The sequence below is a fragment of the Vulpes vulpes genome, chromosome 2 (assembly GCF_048418805.1).
Source record: "Vulpes vulpes isolate BD-2025 chromosome 2, VulVul3, whole genome shotgun sequence".
In the NCBI taxonomy this organism is placed as follows: domain Eukaryota; kingdom Metazoa; phylum Chordata; class Mammalia; order Carnivora; family Canidae; genus Vulpes; species Vulpes vulpes.
Window position 1 is genome coordinate 154,779,899 of NC_132781.1, and position 20,923 is coordinate 154,800,821.

The 20,923-nt window shown below is 39.2% G+C and overlaps 1 protein-coding gene across 4 annotated transcripts in view; it reads right to left on the bottom strand.

Moving 5' to 3' along the window:
- Positions 1-14,127: 14,127 nt before the first annotated feature.
- The window catches only part of RCAN3 (RCAN family member 3), a 29,975-nt gene continuing 23,179 nt past the window's right edge, over positions 14,128-20,923 (bottom strand). For all 4 annotated transcript variants that reach the window (XM_072750789.1, XM_072750791.1, XM_072750790.1 and 1 more), the window contains 3 exons: positions 17,248-17,421; positions 16,007-16,178; positions 14,128-14,881 (listed from right to left, as the gene is read on the bottom strand). In XM_072750789.1, coding sequence (XP_072606890.1) covers positions 14,697-14,881; positions 16,007-16,178; positions 17,248-17,421 — 531 coding nt within the window. In that variant the 3' untranslated portion in view covers positions 14,128-14,696. The remainder of the gene's footprint in view (positions 14,882-16,006; positions 16,179-17,247; positions 17,422-20,923) is intronic.

Here is a 20,923-nt window from a genome sequence, read left to right on the forward strand (position 1 = left end):
GTTACTTCCTCAAACAGTCATGGGCTATGCACATTGAAGGAGTAGCTCTAATATCGCAAATGGACATTTTATGAACTGAGAGCATTTCCAGAGATTCCCAAGGCCAGAGAATGGGGTGAGCCAGGGGTCCAGATCCCAAGTCTAGGGTTGAATCATGGCCTGGGACTGGAAGGGAACGTGAACATCCTCTTGCCCAGGGGGTCTCAGTCCTGGCTGTCCCCTTAGAATCATCTGGGTGCTTTGAAGCACTTCTGCTGATGTCAAGGCCACCCCACTGAACCAGTTCTCGGGACAGGGCCAGATGTTCACCTTCTTCCCCCAGCTGCCCAGGGGCTGCCAGGGTGTGACCTGGGTGGAGAGCCTCCCTCTGTAGACCAGGGGCCTGAGGCCACAGAGGGAGCACCACTTGCCCACAAACTGTGATCCAGACCTCTAGAACTCCTTCCCCTTCCAGGCACGGTGTCGCTGCTGCCACTCAGTACCTCATTCCCCTCAGCTGGGAGTGCCCTCGGGGGTGGCATGGCATCCAGCCTCTCCCCCACACCTTCCTGGGAACGGAGTGTCTCTCTTACCTGTGGGCTACAAAACAGTGTGACCCTTGACCAGGCTGTTGATCATTCCACATTCAACCTTCGTTATGGGCTGAATTGTGTCCCCCCCAACCCCAAATTCGTATGTTGAAGTCCTAACCCCCAGGACCTCATGTGACTTTATTTGGAGACAGGGTCTTTCAAGAGGTAATTCAAGTAAAATGAGGTCACATGGGTGGGTCCTGATCTAACCTGATTGGTGTCCTCATAAGAAGGGAAGATTAGGACACAGAGAGGAGACCCTATGCAGATGGCCATCCATCCTGAACCACGAGGCTCTCAGGAGAAACCAACCCTGATTTTGGACTTCTAAACTCCAGAATGGCGAGGAAATCAATTTCTGTTGCTTAAGCCACCCAATGTGGTACTTCATTTTGGCAGCTCTAGCAGACCAGTACAGCCTTGTCATTGTCACATCACAGGACATCCAGTCCTGTCTGGCACTGGAAGGAGAAGACAACTTGATTTGATTCCCTATAGTCAGTGAACCTTATACACACTTCACGTTTCAAGGCTAAGCTCAAATATCAGTTCCCAGGGTACTCTTACTGCTAAATTGGACTTCTCTTTCCCTTCCTTTTATTAGAGATAAGCGGATGTCATTTTTCCTCTCCTGACGGATTGTGAGCTGCTCACGACCTACTCATCTTTGTGTCCTTCATAGCACCAAGCATAAATCCCTGAACTTAATAGATGTCCAGGAAAGAGCCATGAATGAATTGATGAAACACAGCCTTTGACCATGGTTTCTTGGGTCACCAGAAAAGGTTAAATAATAAAAATGGAAATTATGGGTCACATTTAGGGGTTATTTAGTTGTCTAGACAATTCTATAATGTAGGTACTAGTATTTATTGCATATTACTAGTATTTATTGCATTTTACAGATGAAGAAACAGACTTGGGACAGGACTTATAGTTTGCCCAAGGTCACCCAGATAGTCTGGTCCCGAGAGTTTCAGGCTCATCCACTATGGGTTAGTACTATGGTAGAGTTTGAACCAGAAAGAGGCTTTCTAGTCTGAAGATCAAGATGGCACTAGACTTGAGGGGATGCGTGCCCTTCATCTTCTCAACTTCACTAACACTTATCATCTGACCATTTGTTTGACTCTTTCCCAAACCACCACAGACATCACTCTCTGGCTCTGCCATCCTTTCCAACATTACCTGGATTCCTCCCTTCCCACATCTATCACCATAGCCCTGGGGACAACTTCTGTTCCTCAAACCTGCCCTGCACTCCCTCATGGCTGGGTCAGAGGTGGGCCATTCCTCCCAGAGAAATGCACCCTTGTGCTCTCCTGACCCTTCCTTCCGTGAATGGCCTTCCTTCAAGATCCCACATCCTTCCATGAAAGCCCATCTAACCCCCGCCCCCAGTCAAAGTCATGTTCCCTTTCTTGGGGTGCCCTAGTACTGGGTTTGCACCTGAACCATAGCCTGTGCTTCTGTCTTGTACTATAGCTGGCTATTTGCAGATCCATCTCTCCTGCTCTGTTGCAGGCTCTGGCAGGGCAGAGGAGTTTATATTTCCCAGAGCACTTAATGTTAAGTAGATTTTAAAAATATGTTTGATTTGCCAAATGAACTCATTTGCCTTATTGCGCCCTCTGCCTTGTATGGACTTGGCCTTTCTTTGCACTGTGGACAGGGCAGGGAGAAGCAGCCAGAAGGATTTAGGATTAGAACTCTCCATCCCTCTGCTCCCCTTATCTCTATGTCTCTTTGAGTGTCTACTTCATTCTCCCTTAATGCACAAAGGCCTTCTCCTCAGAGTAGAGAACATGGTAGCCAACAGCTCAGGTGGAAGAAGAGCTTCTTTCTAGAATTCCATTTTAGGAGAACATTCTGATTGGCCAGGTTGGGTCACATGCCCACCCCGTGGTCAAGTAGGAAGTTTCTCACCTCAGAAAAGAGAAATGGGAGAGGAGCAGACAAAAACACACCTACTTCAATATGTTGATGAACCTTTAAAAGCTCGAAAGGTAAGAGCATTTTACTAATTGGTGAATTGGTCAGATTTTAGGAAACTAGTGAATAAGCATTTTTTAAAAATCTGGTCTTCATTTTTCACCATCCAACTTTGATTTAAGGTGAGATATGAGGAGTGAATCTTGACTCTCAAATATACCTAAATCACTGGTGGCATAGACGGTTCTGACACAGATCTTCCATATTCCCACAGAACTTCTTTATGGTCTTGATGCTGAGTGACAGACAACGCCAGCGTCAGAGTCTTCCTGGTCACATTCAGAGACACGTGCTATACAATCAGAATCCATAAAGAACATTATTTTTATCACTCCCATAAATTTTTGATAAGGAAAGCCACTTTCTATTATGGTTTCCTGACAAATTGCATTTATTTAAACACTTAAAGATCCAGAGAAGGAAATAATACCACAACGTATTCTTCTTTAGATTTTCTGACTTTAGAGAATTTTACTCTCATACTTTATCCTTCCATTCCTTTTTCTTAGGGTAAATTTTTATTCATAAGATTGCAAAACCATCACTGTATCAAATTCCAGAACTTTTTCATCAGTCCTAAAAAAAACCCTGTACCCGTAAGTAGTCACTCCCCACTCTCCCCACCCCACCCCCCAGCCTTGGACAATCACTAATCTACTTTCTGTCTTATGGACTTGGTGATTCCAGACATTTCTTATAAATGGAATCACACAACATGTGGCCTTTTGTGTCTGGCTTCTTAGCGGATTTTCAAGGTTCATCCATGTCATAGAATGAATCCTTTATTCCTGTTTGTGTCTGAAAAATATGCCATTGTATGGACATACATTTGGTTTATTCATTCACTGACTGGTGGATGTGGGATGTTCCCACTTTCTGATGATTATCTATAATGCTGCCATGAACATAATGTAAATTTTTGTGTGGGTACATGTTTTCAATTCTCTTGGATATACATACTGAGGAGCAGAATCGTCAGGTCAGGTGGTAACTCTACGTTTAACTTTTTGAGGAACTGCCCAGTTTTCCAAAGCAGCTGCACCATTCTGTGTTCACACCAGTAGTTCACCAATGCTCATTATCTTTTAATTTTAGCCATTTTAGTGGGTATGAAATGTATGTCGTTGTGGTTGTAGTTTACCCTTCCTTGGTCACTAATGATGGGGAGCATCTTTTCATGCACTTCTAGGCTATTGGTATATCTTTTTTTGGAGAAATGTCTATTCAGCTCTTTGTTGGGTTGAAAAATGTCCCCCCAAAATTCATGTCCACTTAGAACCTGTGTATGTGGCCTATGTGAAATTGGCTCTTTGCAGATGTAATTAAGTTAATGAGAGGTCATACTAGATTAGGGTGGACCCTGAATCCAATCCGACTGTGTCTTTATAAGGGAAATTTAGACACACACAGAATGCTACACAGAGATTGTAGTGATGTTGTACAAGCCAAGGAATGCCAGCAACCACTAGAAGCTTGGAGAGGGGTATGACACAGGTTCTGTTCCGATTCCCCAGTAGGAACCAACCCTGCTGACACCTAGATTTCAGACTTCTGGCCTCTAGAAGTGTGAAAGAATACATTTCTATTGTTTTAAGCCACCTAGTTTGTGGTAATTTGTTATATCCACCCTAGGAAACTTTTTTCTTGGATAAGAATGCCCTCCAAACACTGACACCTCATTGGTCCTTTCAGCATTAGTATCAGCCTGACTCCCATCAGCGGGTATTTCCTAGGTGGCTGACTCTCTGGAGAAACCATGGAAAATGCGGGGATTTATGGAATCTAACCAGGATGAAAGACAATCTCACCAATCTGAGTCTTGCTTTAGGGAAAGCAAGATACTTAATCATAACATATTTTCTGATTTTATTTGGCTATAAAACAAAAAATGTAGTAAAGAAGTAAAAATAGAAACCAATCTTACTAAAAGAATTTTCACTGGAGGCTGACGCTTTAAAGATGGGGTTTTCCTGTCATGATTTTAGGACAGGACCTCACAGGTTAACTGTTAAGAAAAAAATGACCCATGTCAATTATTTCTCAATAAAGCTGGGGAAAAAAAAACATTACAAAAAAAAAAAAAGAGTAAATGACACAAGAAGGAAGCACTTGGCAAGCATGGCTGGTCAGTGTCAAGATGCTCAAACTTGGCTCGACCCCCTGAGTCCTGGCCTTTCGCCATAACAGAGCGACTGAGCCCCATGAGCTGTAGAAATGCCATAGAAGCAGAGAATATTATTTGAACCATGCAGGCTGCTGCAGGAATGGTTCCCTCTGCTCTGTGATGAATTCAGTTCACCCTGTAGAGAGGGACAGAGAGAAGGATAAGATGCTCACCCCACACAATCCTCCAACCTGCCCATCCCGGAAGCAGGCCCCAACTACAATTCTGTGACCTTCAATATCCTTGGGTGACAAGGTCATTTCCACCTAATCCTCTGGGTGCCTGATATGTAAACCCCAGAACAAAAAGCAGCCAAGTCTTTGACACTGGGAGAAGGTGGAACTGGTTAAATCAATGCCCAAGTGCTGCTTCTCATTTGCAAAGGAGAAGAAATCTCCCATCCAGACTTTCCAACAGTTGCCCGAAATTTCTAATAAATGACCGAAGTTATCAAGGAAATAAGTAATAGAAGATGAGTAAGTGCGCCCCTAAAAGACCTTTAATTCACAGGATTCACTCGGCAACTTCCAAGAAATCATTTTTGGTCTGATTACCTTCTTTGAGGCCCAGAGGCCTGGTAAAATCTTCTAGGACAAAAGATTGTATAATTTTCCATTAAAGATCTCAATTATTCAAAACACACTGAAGATAGCACCAGGCCAAGAATTAACTTGATTACTTCTTTGAAGCAAAAGGAAATGGACTCAAACCACATGCAATGCTCATTCATTTGCAGAAGAGTGAATGATGGGTACATTTTCCCCTGCCCCATGAGAGTACGCTTAATAAAGAATGTACATAACTTAGTTGGAGAAAGCAGATATATACACACATCTAGAAAGAGAACAGTATTTTTCTGAAATGTTTATCCAAAAAGGCATAAATATCTCCAATAAAATCTGGATTTCCCCTAAATAAAGCACAGCGAAGTATTTTCTTCTAGAGAAAAGTAACATATAATTTTAAACTAACCTTAATGCTACATCAAGGAAGGAAAGAGAATGGGGTATTAATAATTTTTTTAATGACTATATAAAGGTTATACAAAGTCTAACAGTAAATCAGACTTCTTGGTTCACAGCACATCATCATCCCTGATGCATATAAGATGCCTCTTATGTATGTATATATGTGTTTAATGTATTATCTTTAAAAAAAAGTATTATCTTTTTATTTGTATACATTCTTGCACAATGCACTACTGTCTACGTATTTTATGTGAGTGTTACGCACATCTCACTGATTACTTCTGTCACTCGGGTCTATTTTTAAGATCCATCCATGTAGCTGAGTCTATGGCTACTCTGTCGTACAGTTCTCCACAGTGTCGATTTCCCAGGAGAGAACCCCAGCTTGCTTCTGTGAATAATGGTGCAGTGAACATTCTCATCATGTCTTCTACTGGACCTGAATATACCTTTGGGATATTTTTGGGATCTCTCTATATTCCAGGAGCAGAGCTGCTGAGTCAGAGATTTGTTCTTACTGATAGGATTAAGTACTGCCAGATAATTCCTCAGAATAACTAAACCAGTCTATACTCCCACCTGTGTTACATCAGGCTTCCTATATGTCCATCCTCTGGCTATAATGGGCATTATTCACTTTTTAACATTTTTGAGACTCCAATAGGTATAAAGTGGCATCTTGTTGCATTAATTACACTTATCAGATTACTGGGTTTGATGTCTCTTGCAGGCTCGCTTTACTTTTTTGTTGATTGCTGTTCATATCCTTAAGCCCATTTTTTTTTTAATTGGGCTGCTTTTCCTTTGGATTTGCCAAACTACCTTGTATATTATGGTTATTTACCTCATATTAGGATTGCAAATATCTTCTGCCTGTTGTCTGTCAACATTGTCCATGGCATTCTTCATCGACTGTATCATTAATTTCGATGTAATCAATTACCTTATAGCTTATGCTTTTTAAGTTTTATAAAGTCTTTCCCTTCCTCTAGGTCAAAAGGTATTCTCCTACAACTCATTCTATTAACTCTATACATTCCAGTCTTTAATCCATCCAGAAGTCAGTCCATCTCTCTATTTAGTGTTTGACGGGAAACCAAGTTTTATTGACCTACGTATACTAAGCCCATTTCCCCAACACCATAGGTTAGACAGTGTAGCCTTTCTCTATTTATTTATGATGGCTTTTTATCGTATATTAATTTTCTCTTATAGACCTGGGTTGGTCTCTACTCTTTTTAAAAAATTTTGACTTTTCTTACATTGAACTCATGTGAGTTTGTAGGTTGTCTTAGTATTTGGTAGGACAAGTCTTCCATGTTTTTTCTTTTTAAGGTTTTCTTAACTACTTGTTTGTTTATTCTTTCCTCCAAGTTTGGAGGATAAGTTTAATGAGTGTAAGTGTAAAAAATATAGCTGGGATTTTGACAACGATTCCATTGCATTTATAATTTTGGGAAAATTTGACATTCCTAAAATATGAAGTTATCCCATTTAAAAGCATGTACTTAAATTATCCAAGTCCTTATTACAGTTTGAAAGTTTGTTTATGCTGATGTTTTGTTGCAATTATGAGTGTTGGCTTATATAAGCAATAGCTTATATTTTGGCCATTGATGGTATAAGAAGATGCTACTGCTTTTTCTAAGTTAGTCTTGTATTTGGCAACTTTGCTAAGCTTTTATAGATTCTAATAGTTTTGTCAACTTGTTTTTCCCATTCAAAAATCAGGAAGGCTCCTTCTGATGCCCAATCTCAAAGAGTTGAGAAATTAATAAAGAGTTTTTAATTCACAAAGCTATCCTTACTCAGGCCTCAAGATTTTAGTAGAATGTTTCTCTAAATGTTCCTTGAGCAGCAGTGCAATGAGATGCTTCTGGGCAAAAGGGCTCCATATCTTATTAGATTTGATAAACACGGTATATCCTTTTGGAGACAGAGAATGCACAAATTAAAAAGGTCCCAGAAACATAGCAATACAGAAACTGTTCAACTTTTCCAAACATTTCGACCACAAGTTTTTCCCAAATAACATTACCATCTAAATACCTAATCTACAAATTACTTATACTTATAACTTCTATGTCTCAGAAGACTAGGAAAAGTTTGGCAAGATTTGAGATGTTGCCCATGAGTATAAGAATTTTAATCCTTGGGATCCCTGGGTGGCGCAGCGGTTTGGCGCCTGCCTTTGGCCCAGGGCGCGATCCTGGAAACCCGGGATCGAATCCCACGTCAGGCTCCCGGTGCATGGAGCCTGCTTCTCCCTCTGCCTGTGTCTCTGCCTCTCTCTCTCTCTCTCTGTGACTATCATAAATAAATTAAAAAAAAAAAAAAAAGAATTTTAATCGTTTCTCATTCTAGATTAGAACGATATTGTGATGTGTTCAAAGAAAGCAGAGAGAATTTCTGCTCACTCCTGCTATCTAGTTTAACATGTGTCTTGATTATTGGACTCTGACACATACACTGTTGAATTTAACTTTTAAGTCAGTCTATTTTAATGAGGCAAATTACTTAAACTTTTATTTTCTATTCTGCATTTAAAAAATCACTTTATCCTCAGGTTATTCGCAGTGGTTCTACAGCTTGCTGTTTCAGCATAGGAGTCCTCAGCTCAAGTGCAATCTCATGCCAAGACTGTTCTGCACGAGGAATCCAATGGACTTTAAGCTGGGTGCAAGGCCCCCGGGACCTGGGAGTCCAGTTCCCCCTGGAGGCAGCGCCAAGGAACACAGCTTGGGAAAGCCTCTATTAAAGGAGCAAAGTCCCTGGTTACTCTCCTTTAGTTTTTTGAAACAAACAAAACACTGACAATTCTAAAAACCTTTGAATCCTACTACTTTTCTCCTGAAAAATGGAAGATTTTCATTTAACCAAGTAGTGGAGCATGGTCACCTGGGATGAGGCAGGAAACCATTATGTTTCTAGCTCCCAGTTAGCTACAATCCAGGTGTATGAATCTGGTGATGCCTCTTGGACTGTTTACTTGTGAAGGCTTGTGTGGGGCTGTGGAAGCCACTGGATAGTCTGGTGTTTGGAACTGTTCTGCTGAGTTTTCACAGGGCTAGGGGTTGGGGGATACCCTTGGGTCTCAACTTCTCCCTCACCCCCTTCAAAGGAGCAGTTGTTTACCTTTTTGTTGGTAGTTAGTTTTACATTAATCTTTTTTTTTTTTTTTTTTTAGTTTTACATTAATCTTTATGTAAGGTTTCATTTGAAAGAAGAATAGAGTTCTTTGGCTTAAAAATAAGTATATATTTAAAAAATCACTGCACTAGATAACCTTACAGTCATTTTTAGCTTCGACATTTGGATGTGGAGATTTTTTTTAAAACCAAGACAGAAAATAAGCCTTCACCTGGAATGAATCATTTTTAACAGAGGATAAGCCAGGGTAAAAACTTTTCTCGATAAAGAACTCAAACCATCATGGTTATTTTCCAGAGCTGGCAGTGAGTCACCACTTTTAGCTCTGGCGCAGCTCAGTATTAATGTTCAACTGCTATCTAGTTAAAGGAAAAAACTATTTCACTATTCTTTTTTGTGCTACTGCCTAAATATATATATATTGAAAATACTACAAAAAACTCAATTCAGTGGGCGAATTTTTTAAAAAAATCCTAACTTTATTTTTATTAGCTTTAAAAACAATTTTGTTACAAGTAATCACAAGGATTCCAAAAAAATTACATTCTGCTTTTGTCACTTTGAGTGGACAATGGACATTTAAATGTCCTAAAAATACAGGATAGCCAAAGTTGACAATAACAAACTACTATAAACTATGGATTGTCACATCAAGCACACGAAAATACAGAATACATATATATAAATTACTGACCAGGTTTTCGAAGCACAATGAATATTCCCTACAATTTATAGTACCAGAAAAGTAATGTCCCCCAGAATGTAACACAAGATCACCAACATGTTCAGATAAAATAATAAATTCGCCTCCTGGGTTCAATGAAGACAGAAGTCAAAGCTGGAGGACATGCATGATACAGCAGAAACGCAGATCGCTCCTCTCTGGGGCCCCCATCTCGGGGGCTGAGAAGCAGCGGGAAGAAGATGGCACAGTGACAGGATTAGCCACCTTTATCTCTCCTCAGTCTCCAGTCTGGTTTAGGAAGACTGGGGGCTAAATAGAAAACAATATAGAAAAACATGTATTATCTGCATAGATATAGACCTTCCAGATGACAAGAATGAACATTCAGTCAATGCTATGCAGGAACTCCCAAGAGTCTGTAGGACATGATTTTGCTTCAAAAGGAAACAGTTTACAAGAGAGACCACACATGCCTAAGTTCAAAGAAGGTCCTTATGCTTTTGTTTACATGGAAGGAGACACTGACTCAACTCAATGTTAGTACCTCTTAACCTTGGCTGGAAACTTCTATTTTGAACATAACCATTTTTATAATGTTTTTGGTCAGTAAAACATCGCAGTTGTTACAATTTTCTGTTGCTTTGTTGCCTGTGTATTTGGTATTAATAACAACGCTCTTCAAATTATTAACATTTCCTCCTGATTCCTGGATAGAGACAACAATGGCATTCCAGTGAAGATGACCTGGCTGACTCACACCCCAAGGGGACGTTATAAAACAAATGTGTTTATCAAATTCTGGAACATAGTCCATAAACCTTATTCTTTAAATTTATTTAACCTTCTAAAAAGTGAGCTTCTGTAACAATGGACTTCCCACCCTAGCTAGGAGGCAACTAATTCCCTCATCTTTTGTTCCTTTTTATTGTCACGTTTATAAGTCACATGTTTCCTTTTGTACAGAAGGATATACATGCAGGTGTGTAAAAGAGGAGCACAGTGAGAGAAAGGTTGACCAAGTTCACCTGCGTAACAGGTATGAAAGTATACAACTCCCAAGAAAAGAGAGATACCAGCAGACAAGGAACTTTGATGCACCAAAGAATTTCGTACATTTTCCACTGTTTATTTATGTCTGAGATCTTCCCTTTTAAAAATAAAACTGTGGTCTGTAAAAGAGTCTATATAAAAACATGAAGTATCGGTGAGTCTTTAATTTTTTTTTTTTGAGTCTTTAATTTTTAACAGAGCTCCATTTTATGAGCGCCGAGTGCCAGTGTCATTGCACTGCAAACTATGTCCAAATCCTATGAGATTTCAAGTTGCATCATTAGAATCACATTTCAAGTACGACTATATATAATTTAATCTCATTACTACTAAAATCTAGGAAAGCCCACATAAAATGTCAGCACAATTGCTGGCTACCAAAATAACATTATTTAAGTAGATTCCAATCCCAACAGTACAATGATAATAAAAACACCAAAACATGGAACATTGGTTTCATTCATGAAGTTACTAAGTCACTGCCTTCACTGGATGTTCCTTATTCACTGTATCCTTTCAGGGGAGATAGAATTCTTATCCTTTTTTTTTTTTTTCCTATTTTCTTATGACAGGGATTCACTGCTTCTGAGAGGCCGATGCAAGAAGAAAGGAGCAAAAGCCCTCCTGTGGGATTTGGGAAGCCAACCCAGTCCCTGTGGTCTTCAAAATAAGATGTTCATCTCTGTTTTCTCATCTGTGTCACATGAGGAGTGGATTGTGTCATTTCTAGAGTCACTTGGGCACTATGGCTGAGATTCTGAGGAAATCTAATCTCCACTTTCTATCACAACATTAAGAGATGGAGTCCCAGGATCCCTGGGTGGCGCAGCGGTTTGACGCCTGCCTTTGGCCCAGGGCGCGATCCTGGAGACCCGGGATCAAATCCCACATCGGGCTCCCTGCATGGAGCCTGCTTCTCCCTCTGCCTATGTCTCTGCCTCTCTCTCTCTCTCTGTGACTATCATGAATAAATAAATAAAATCTTAAAAAAAAAAAAAAAAGAGATGGAGTCCCTGTGAGTGGGAAACAAAATGACTGTATTCTCAAAGAAGGACGGTGCTGTTCCTGCTCTGTCTCCTGGCAGCTCTGATTTGGACACACCATGTTCTATTTAAGCCTTTATGTTGAACTTAAAACTTCCTGCGCTCTCAAATCTGTGGATAGGTTTAGCGTATGAAGTACGAAGAAGCAAAACAAGATGAGTTTGCTCTCCCCCTGATGCTCAGGTCCCCAAGACAAGGGAATTGATTTTACTGATTCCGTCTCTTAGCACCTTCAACTAGTTGATGCTCACACTAGTGCACTTTTTAAATGGGTTAATTTCCAGTTTCATCAGGTAGGTATTTCAAAAGAACCTAGAATGTAGGAGCCAATGCACTGCCACACTGCAGGTTTTGTTGACTATCCTTATTAAGTGTTAGCATTTTCCTATCCTTCAAAAATGCTTTTTCTGTAACACAAAGCATCATTTTCTTTCCTCACAATGCTCTAAATAATTTGATTCCTGAGATGAAATTATGATTTCTAAAGAGAACATGGCTACTACACTATCAGAGTTAAATCTAAGCAATAACTCAGTTTCCAAAAAGACAAATGTAACTAAACTTATTAAAAGGAACTTTGAAAAAGTACATGAGACTCATCTCTTACAAGATGGTTACGTGAGCTGGATATGAAAAAGTCAAAAAAGGACATAATATTTGAGATACTGGTTGATTTCACCACATTTAAAAGTTAATTTTTTCCTTTAGAGTTCACCTTATGGAAATATTATACTAGAAAGAATGAAAATATTAATGTTCTCCATTCAGAAAAATTTAATATATATATATGTTAAATAATAAATATTTTGTATTTAGTACATAATTATTTAACATATATATCTTGGTTTAAGCTTTTCTTCAATACTCTAAAAAAAATAAGGACAGAGAAAAAGAAATTTTGAGGTAATCTGCACTGTTTGACTTTAGAAACAGGTTATGTAAGTTTGGGATAGACTATTCTTTAATTGGAAGGAAGACCACGAAAGCCAAGCCAAATAATAAAACATCATGGATTTTGATCACTTAGAAAATTATAGCTAATAGATATTACCTAAAAGGAAAATTTAAAATCCCCCACTGTTGAAAATACATATATTTCCTGACATACAGGGTCCATTCTGCAAATGACAAGTTGGTATAACCAGATAAAACACTGGCTAAATGGTGAATTTAGAATGCAAAGTAAGTTTATTAACTGGGTGCCAAATGACGATCTTAATTTAAGAAACTGCTTATGGGGGAATGCCTGGTTGGCTCAGTGGTTGGGCGTCTGCCTTTGGCTCAGGTTGTGATCCCAGGATCTTGAGATCGAGTCCATGTCAGGCTCCCCACAGGGAGCCTGTTTCTCCCTCTGCCTATGTCTCTGCTTCTCTCTCTCTCTCTCTCTCATGAATAAATAAATAAAATCTTAAAAAAAATAATAAACTGCTTATGGAATCACACATCTCAACTGAATTTATATTGAGGCTGAACAGTGGTGGACATACACAAATAGGAGAGCTTAACATTGCAAGTATTTGAGGGCAAGGAAAAATAGAAAAAAATAGAAAACTTTTTTTTTTTTTCTTGGCAATATGGTTTAAGTCCTCAGAAATAAATCCTACCATAGTAAGAACCTCTAAATACGCTACCAAAAATGTGCGGACACCATGGCGTGAATTTCTGCATTCTTCTGTGTAGTGGCAGCCACAGCAGTTTACCAACCCAAACTCCTGTATGCAGCCCCTTCACGCACATACCAGGGAGCTCCAGATGTGAGATCAGAGAACAGAGATCAGCAGAGCCACCTGACCAGAGCAAAGTCTTCTTAGTTACAGGACTTTTCTGTAAAGGGACAGCAGAATCTGCACAGACCACACAAAGTTAAAAAGATGCCCGCCCGTTTCTGTGTTAGGAGCTTCAACTACCCACTCTGAAACACAAGTAAGAAACAACTCTGTTTTAGGGGAAAATGCCAAGTGTCAGCCAGGATAAAATATTGCACCAAAAACAAAGTCTCACTAACTGAATGATCTTGATTTCCTCCCGTCCTTCCTTGATTCACAGAAAAAGAATATGTGTGCCTTTTCTTTCAAAGCAAACTGGAAAGTATCTATACAATTATAAAATGGTCTTCAGACAATCTTGTCATTACCTTTTCTAATTTACAGTCTCTGAATGACACACGCACAATATGTATAACATTAAAAAACTCAACCGGTGACCGAGGACAGTTGGATATGCTGTGGGCTAGCATGTGGTCACAGATGGCAGACTGTGGTCACCACCTGAGGTCGTGATTAGCCAAACTCACTGGTGGTATGTCCCGCTTCCAAAGTAGCAGTTTCCTGGGAGGGATGACGCATTCGGGACAGTGGTCTGTGCATCACCTTCCTCTCTCAAGTAAGGGTAACAGGGTAGAGAGTAACATGTACACCAATGTAACCCACTTGATTCCAGGAGTCAAAGTGAATTTGGCATTTCCTCTCCAAGGCTAAAGAAAAGAACTACTTGAGAAAAATGACTCTCTATGAATTATTCTGTATTTCAGATCTCTTTTTGTGCAAAAAATTTCATGTGTATTGAATAACAACCTTTGATCAGTAGATAGATTAGTAGGAAGCTATTACACCATTACAAAATACCCACATTCGATTATTAGAATTTTAAGACTATTTTCAAATTCATAAAAATGGTACTGCACTCAGTGACTACAGCTTTAGTTTTTGGGTAGCCCATGCTATATGGAATTGGGGAAATTAACACTGCTGGAGGGAGCCAGGAATCAGACAAATTTCCTAATTTGCTACTGCTTAAAAATGGTCAAGAGATGCGACATGTTGGTGGCTAATCCTTTCATTTAAAGTGCTGTTCAGGATATCTGTTAAAATTTTCAACAGGTAAAATCAGCTGCTGCTCTCTGCTGTGATCCAGTGCCGGGGCAGTGGCAACACCTTGCCTATTCACATACCTATTCACATACCCCCAGCCTCACCTATACACACGTTGAGCAGCAGGGCACTGGAGGAGCACAGGCCTCTGGTGCTGAGCCCAGGAGGGCAGCTGCCTCACACCCCCCCCCCCCCAGAGGCTTCACAGTGCCCCATCAAAGTTCTGGGGCTCACTCAGTGCTGCGGCTGGAGGTTCCGGGCGCCTCGTCTGGGTAATTTTCTGTTTGGGGTTTTTTGTTTCTTCTTCCTCTTCAGTTTCACTTTCACAGACATGAACCACCACACTTGGCGTCGACTCTGTTCCTGCATGGAGCTCGTATTTCTCTCCTGGGGAGGTAAGCAGCAGAAAGAGGAGTTTGTCTCTTGAAACTTCTTGTTCTATTCATATTTTAATTGATTACTGGTTTTTAAATCCTATGTCAGAGCATTTGATCTTGTTTTGGCATTAGAGATCTGATACTTTAAGGTTCTTATATAATTTTGTCCTTTGAAGAAATTAGCTAGTGAGGAGTGCTGAGGTCTTGGGAGTTAAAATGGAAATGTTAATTACTGTTCTATGGACAGTATAAGTAAACTTGCTTAATTTCGGGATGGTTTCAGTTTTCCCTTGGGAGGCATTTATAAGGCTCCAGGCAGCAACCTCTTTATTATAGGACCTCACACATCCTTGACACTGCTCTAATGTTGAAAAGCAACAAGCCACTTCCCCCTCAAAATGCCTCTTGTAGACTCCCTTTATAAGATAGTCCCTTCCCAACATACATTATTAGAGGGGCAACTAGTCTGAAACAGCAATGGCACCGATTTCCTATATTATTTTAAAGGGATGAAAGAAATCAAAGATAAAAAAGAAGTAAAAAAATAGCTATAAGAGAAGAATTTGGAAGGAATAATATAGTATTGCCACCAATTCCTTGATATAAGTATTCAACGTAGAAGTCTGTCTGGTACTTTATTGGGATGGGGGAGAAGGTAACTAACATTCGCTAACAGCTGTTATATATTAGTAGAGCCTGTAGCAGTTAAAATTGTGGATACATTTTTTGAGTATCATGTATGTATCACTTAATCCTTATTAAGCACACTGAGAGGTAGCTACTATGAGTGCTATCTTAGATGAGAAAATGAGCTCAGAAACTGAAGCTAAGTAACTTGCTCAAAATCACTAAGTTAGCAGGGCGCCTGGCTGGCTCAGTCTGCGGAGCCTGCGATTCTTGGTCTCAGTGTTGTGGGTTTGAGCCCCACACCGGGCACAGACATGACTTAAAAAAAATAAATTCTTAAAAAAAAAAATCACAAAGTTAGCAAACCCTAGAGTCTGAACCCAGGTTTGTGTGGCTGTATCTTCCACTCTGATCATGTTGCCACTGGTTGGCTAGAATCCAAATCTCTGAATATGGTCTTTAGTAGAAAAGTTTCTTGGGGTGGGAATAGGAAATATGAGCTTGTTACCTGGTCCCAGTTTGGAGACTGCACAGAGTAAGTCGTAGTTTATAACAGGCATCGCGTCTTCCCCCTGCTTCCACCCCACCGGGGGCGATGCAGGTGGGGAGATGAGGAATTGTTTGACTGGCTGGGGCGGCAGTAGATACGACTTGTCCCGTGTTTCACTGGACATCTGTACCTGTGGGCAAGGAGGTGCTCAAAACCAGTGTGTGACTGAGCTGTTTCTTCATTTTCCTCTTTAGGCTAACTGTTACACCTCTTTGGAGAAAATGAAAGATTTCTCCTCAGCAGCCTGCATCTCCCAGGGGCTGGGTCTGGATCTGTGTGGTTTACCACCAAGTGTGCAGTACACAGCACAGTGCCTGCATGCACCAGGTGCTCAGTAAACGGCAGCTGAATGAAAACGTAAATTGATAAACAGATGAATGAACAATGAATGGTAATAAACCTGAATTCCAATTTTATCTATTTTTCTGAATTCCAATTTTAGAAGAGATTAGGTTAGATCATCTCCATCTCAAGCAGCTTCACCAAGAAAGATTCTGACAACATTCATTTACATTTTCATTTGGATCATGAGACAACTTTTTTTTTTTTTCAGTTTGAAAGCTAAGACCAAAATACTTTGTTGAAGATAAAAACACCACTCCTAATAACTGAGTAGAGGTCTAAGGCCTCTACATCATCAATTCTTCAGAGAAGAAACTCGTTTGAGAGTCCTAGCAAGCATGGCCAATTCTTGGTAACCTACAGGCTGCTCCGCAATTGCAGAGCCTGAGCCAGCCTGTCTGCGGCGCTACACCACCTCCCTGGTCAGATCTAGGCTGGCAGCTGTTTTCATGGGGGTGTCTCATGAATCACAGAACACAGAAAAGACTTCAGCGACTATTTTCCAACTCTCCCAAGGATGTCACAGCCGAGTGCCATTCTAGACACACAGGAGAAAAATCAATTCACTGGTCTTAAGAGGTTAGGGCTTAACCCTTATGGAACTCCATCTGAGAAAAATTGCCAGAAAGATGAATTCCTTTAACTATTATCATGAGCAAAACAAAATTAGGAGGGCAAATATGCTTAGGAAGTATTTATATGTCTGTAAAATAAAGAAAAATATTTTTACATTACTTGCTGATTGGGATTATTTACTTTAAAGAATCCTGATATAAAACCCAAGAAAACGGAGAAGTGACCGTATTTCGGGATGGAGGAAAAGAAGTTTCCTTCTGAGAGGATGCATCATGAAGTACCTGTGCAAAATACAGCTTCAGCTTCTTTCCATTGAAGTCTGTTTCGTTGAGTTCTATTCGTGCTCTTGCTGCTGCTTCTGGTTTGCTGAAATTTATTCTGACTCTTCTAAAGCTTTTAAACAATTGAAACGTCACCTGGTCATCGTAGACAGTGAAAAGTGCTTCAAATCTCTCCTAAAAATTGGGGAGCAGCAGAGCAGGGTGGGTGGGGGTGGGAAAGAAGGAAAACCTTTAGCCAAAGGAAATTTAAATCATAAACAGAAGTAATGGGATGGAACTCATGATTTACCATTTTTCCAAACAAGCATAGTTTTCCTATAGGTGTACAAGAACACGTATCCCGTTGTCATATGCTAAATTCTGCCATTTACACATACTTTAAAAGTAATTAACTTTATTATTTATCATTTGGTTCAAATTATAAAATGGATAAATGTAAAGTACCATAAAATAAATGCAAGCTATAAACAAAGATACAAACATGCGTCACAGAACAAGAACACTGTACTTTTGAACTTCCCAGTGTGATAGACTCATTTTTCCCATCCCATTTCTTTCCTCCAACAAAGTAACCACTCCTGGATTTTGTACTTATTATTCCCGTTAGAGTTTTATTTTTATTTGTATCCCTAAAGACTAAATCACATTGCATGTATTCTTCTGTAACTTTTTGGAAGCTTTTTCCCTTACATTTTGTTCCTAAGATTCTTCCTTGTTGCTGGAATCATTCTTTTCTGCTGCTACAGAGTATTCCACTGTAGATTTATTTACATTATCTAATGTAGATACGGTTTATCTAAATTTATCTAATTTCTCTAATGCTGCTGAAATGGACTGCTCCGTATTTCCTGCTACAGTGGTGCTATGAACATTCCTGCCCACGTCTCTTGGTACCCAAATGCAAGAGTTCCTCTGATGGATATACCTGTAAATGGAATTCCTAGGACTTTGAGTTGGCACACCTTGAACTTTAGGAGATAACGCCAAGTAGTTTCCCAACGTGTTTGTACCAGTTTACTCTCTATGAGCAGAAATATGTTTTAGTTGCTTCGTATCTTTGCCAACACTTGATACTGCCTTTTTATTCACTGGGAGGAAGGGACCATGAAATGGGCTCTAAGTTTGGCTATCACTCATATTTCTCTGAATGAGTTTGAGCCTCTTTTAAAAAAAATATTTGAGAGAGAGAGAGAGAGAACACAAGTAGGGGGAAGGCAAGGGGAGAGGGAGAAGCAGACTCCCTGCTGAGAAGGGAGCCCAACATGGGGCTCGATCCCAGGACCTTGGGATCATGACCTGAGCCAAAGGCAGACACTTAGTGGACTAAGCCACTCAGGTGCCCCAAGGTTGAGTCTTTTTGTGTTTATTGGTCATGTGGGACCCTCTAAATGTGACATGCTTCTCTGTATCTTTTGCCCGTTTTCCTACTGGGTTGTCATTTTTTTATTGAGTCATGGAAGTTCCACAGAGATATTAATTCTTTGTCAATTATATGGGCCATTAAATAATTTTTTGCAGCTCCTTCATTGTGGGGGTGTTTTTTTTTTTTTGAGAAACAAGCTTTAAATTTGAACATAACTGAATTTATCACTTTCTTCTATGTTTTCTGTGTCTTAAGAAATCCTTCTCTATTTTGAGATCACAATGATGTTCTCCTAGGCTGCTTTCTCAAAGTATTATGGTTTTACCTTTCACATTTAAATCTTTCCTCAGAACAAATGATGTTTATGTATGAAATGCCCCTACCAGCAACCACTATCATATTTCTATCATTCCATGTAAGATTGTATTTTCTAGAATTGTATATCCTGGCTGTCTAGAATGGCAGAATTCTCTGAGATCTAGCTTCAGTGGAACATTTTACACAGATGTGCCTTTTTGACATCACTGGCTTTTAATTGAAGGACTTAGTCCATTGTGATTACTGAAATTTTTGGAAGTCTACATCTTATCTACCTTTCTCAGATTTTCTTTTTTTAAAGATTTTATTTATTTATTCATGAGAGACATACAGAGGCAGAGACACAGGTAGAGAGAGAAGCAGGCTCCAAGCAGGGAGTCCGACTTTGGACTTGATCCCAAGACTCCAGGATCACACCTTGGGCCGAAGGTGGTGCTAAACCACTGAGCCACCCAGGCTGCTCTCTCAGATTTTCTATATTCTTATTTCCCCCTTTTTCCTTCTTTTCAATTGATTTTTTCTTTTTTACTATTTACCCCCCTTGGATAACATTTCTGTGAAAGATGCTAATGTGTGCATCTACCCCTTCTCTAAAGATGCTTAATATCCCACAGCCATAGTCCATCTTTTAGAAAGGTAAAACAATGAAATCTTTCTCAAGGTTCATTTGGGAATAGTAGGTCATTCCACAAAAATAGCATTTTTTTTTGGTAAAAAGTAATAGTATATATATAACATTCTAAATATTTTGAGATAAAACAGAGCAGGAAAGAGGGAGTCATTCTATGAGGCTGAAGAAAAAAAAAAAGATCCTATTCCCCTTTGTTAATAAATTGAAATAATGAAAAAAGCTAACTTCAACTGCCAGACTAGCAACATTAAATTCTCTTTACTAGTCACTTTTATGCAATAGTTTAATAAATGAAATGTAACAAAACAGATCGAAGGAAACTCTCAATACCTTAAGAAATACTTCTTAGGCCTGCCAATGTAACATAATAAAATAACCTGTAAATTAGCTTGTTTTTGGTTTATGTGAAGATCCTTCAACTATTTGTTGATACTGAAGTAAAAATTGTTAACTTCTCTCAATTTTAACACTTCTACCACTTTGCAAAATATAAAATAATTTGTGATCAAATATATATTTTCCTAATGTTCAAATATCCTTTATAATTTAGAAAACATCATCTGCTTAAAAATTATATTATTTTTGCCCATTCATGTAAAAAATATATATTAAGCAACCAACTGCATATCAGACCTTATGCTAAGTGCTGGATTTCCAATGTACCACAAGCTGCTTCAAAGGGAAGTGAGTTTAAGATCAAGTTTGTTCTTATTTACTACATTATTTCTACACATTAAAGTAGTATGGATGAATAAATATTATAGACATAGTAAGGATTTTTTTTTTTCATAGTAAGGATTTTTAAATAGCACATTGGTTCTTAAAAATAAATGTATATATGTAAATATATAAATAATTATTAATGCTTCTGGGCACGTTTCAGATTTTCCTCAGCATCCATTACAAAGATGGTTGGCTTTCTCACTTTTTAAGAATATTAGAATTGAGATTTTGTGAAATTATATTCCATTTAATTCTTGGTAGATGCTCACATTTTGAAAAATAGGTATTAAAATTCCTTGACTTGAGATAGTCAAAATATCCATACTGAGGGGCACCTGGGTGATTCAGTTGGCTAGGCGTCCAACTCTTGGTCTCAACTCAGGTCCTGATCTCAGGATTGTGAGTTCAAGCCCTGTGCTGTGCTTGAAAGAAATGAAATATCAATACTAAAGGCAGTGGAAATGGAATGTAGAAGAATGAATGAAGCATGGTTTATATTAGTATTTTGTCACTCTGTACATTAAACAGTTTCTCTTACTGAGGATAAAAGGACTATGTGTTTATTCCTAATTCCTACAACAATGAATTTTTTGTAGTTAGAATAACATGAAATCTTGCAAATGAAACCACTACTTGCTAAT